This window comes from Glycine max, chromosome 1, assembly GCF_000004515.6.
Source record: "Glycine max cultivar Williams 82 chromosome 1, Glycine_max_v4.0, whole genome shotgun sequence".
NCBI lineage: Eukaryota > Viridiplantae > Streptophyta > Magnoliopsida > Fabales > Fabaceae > Glycine > Glycine max.
The window spans coordinates 51,131,800-51,133,744 of NC_016088.4; the positions used below are offsets into that span (position 1 = coordinate 51,131,800).

Below are 1,945 nucleotides of genomic sequence, written 5' to 3' on the forward strand. Positions count from 1 at the left end.
TATCAATAAAATTTCTTTGCCATTGAAAAAAAAGTTTAAAAAATATAAAATCATAAGTGGCAATATGCAAAATAAAAAATGAAATTTATAATTTTTTATGATTTTTAATATATTTAATTAATAATAAAAATGTGTTTAAAGAATTTATGTAATTAAAAATAAGATAAAATAATAATATAATTCATAATCTATAATCTAAAATGAGAATTTATGTAATAAAGGTGACACTTTAACTTGGTCTTCATATTTATTTAGACTCTTTTGCCTCCCAACTCATTCTATAAACTATTTCATTTTTCATATTCAACTTTCAACACCTCATACCGGTTACTTCTATTTAACCTTCATTCTCTCTCTCTTCCCATTTTATTTTATTTAAAAAATATATATAGAAAGGCACTGAATGTTGCCCCCTTCGTTTGTTAATAGAAATAAAATTAATTTAAAAATTAAAATAATGTATGATTAATACTACAAAATTTCAACCGAATGTAGTATAATTTAAACTAAACAATACATTTGATTTTTTATCTTATTTTTTATATTTAATTTGTTCCACTATTTTAAAAAAATAATTTAATCATTCATATTTTAAATTCAAATTAAATTGGTATTTTTATCGATTTAGAATTAACATTGCTAATAATTTTAACACAATGACACAGTTAAAAAAAATACTTACAGGCTTATAAGTGTTTCTGCACATGCATGTAATTAACATAATTTGGGTCAAATTACACATTTGGTCTTCTATAAGAAATTGATTGCTCCAATCATGATCGCTGGTGGTTATTAGCAGCCACATCTTGGCATGAAATGCAGGGATCCATAGAATGTTTGTTGCATCATCCAAAATTAGCATTCAAGAGGTTGTTTTACAATCTTCTCTGAATACTTGATGTGATTAGTCATAGTTGACACGATGAGTGGAGTGCATTTGTGCATGGAATCTTCTAATGAAACATTAATTCTCAAAATGCGATCGGACAAGTTTCATACTACATGCTCATGGAAGGTTTAATAGGTAGTCCAAGGTGTTGGCTTCGATTCAGAATAGGTTAGGTTTTGGTGTGCTTAACAACTCACACAGTGTTTAGCGAGTGGGCATTATTTCCATTTTAGCCTAGATAAATGTCGGATCATGTACTTCAAGGCGTTTTAGGTCGGGTTTTATTGTATTGATTTTGCCCAAAGCTCCACTTCGGAATCATTTCTAATTTTTTAATCAATTTATAAACTTGTTCAAACTTATTGTTCATAAGATATAAAATTTTTTTAATTATGGTATTGACACGAAATTATTTATAGTAAAAGATAACAATAAATTTCCATTGAGAGTTATCAGCACACATAAAATGGATATTTGTTTTGGACCACTTGATAAAAAAAAAAAAACAAATCACTAATACTTATTCGTTATTATTGGTTTATAATATATAAGTCAATTTAACTTTTAGCACAAAAAATAAAATAGAAGTTTTTTAATTGTTTGCTACCAACTTATAAGCTATTAACTCATTTTTTCTATTAAAAAGTCAATAAGAATTCAAAATTAAAAAACAATGAATTATAATTGCTTAAAAATATATTTAAAATTATATTTACCTAAAAATATTTTTTTACTAAATATATATATATATATAAAATTTATATAAACGCGTTGTTTTGTATCAAAATTTTAAATTTACCAACTACTTTCAACAATTAATTTTATTAAATGTTTCCAATTAAATGAATAAGCTTTCATCATTTCATCTATAAAATTCAAGCATAATTTTCAAGTTTAATGATGAAAAAAGAAAAAGGGAAAATAGAAAACATGTATTATTATTTTTGTTTACAGCCAATGAAAGTGACATTCACCTTTCTGCAATTGTAACATCAAAATCATACAAAGATCCTCTTCCACTTGCAAATTTCTTCATCGTATTCAACGATGGGCTTC

At 24.9% G+C, this 1,945-nt stretch overlaps 1 protein-coding gene across 1 annotated transcript in view; it reads right to left on the bottom strand.

Annotated features, from left to right (window-relative positions):
- Window positions 1–1,811: 1,811 nt before the first annotated feature.
- Window positions 1,812–1,945, bottom strand: part of LOC121174979 (uncharacterized) — a 952-nt gene continuing 818 nt past the window's right edge. The window contains exon 2 of the mRNA XM_041016089.1: window positions 1,812–1,945. This exon is cut by the window's right edge and continues 7 nt beyond it. Coding sequence (XP_040872023.1) covers window positions 1,860–1,945 — 86 coding nt within the window. The 3' untranslated portion in view covers window positions 1,812–1,859.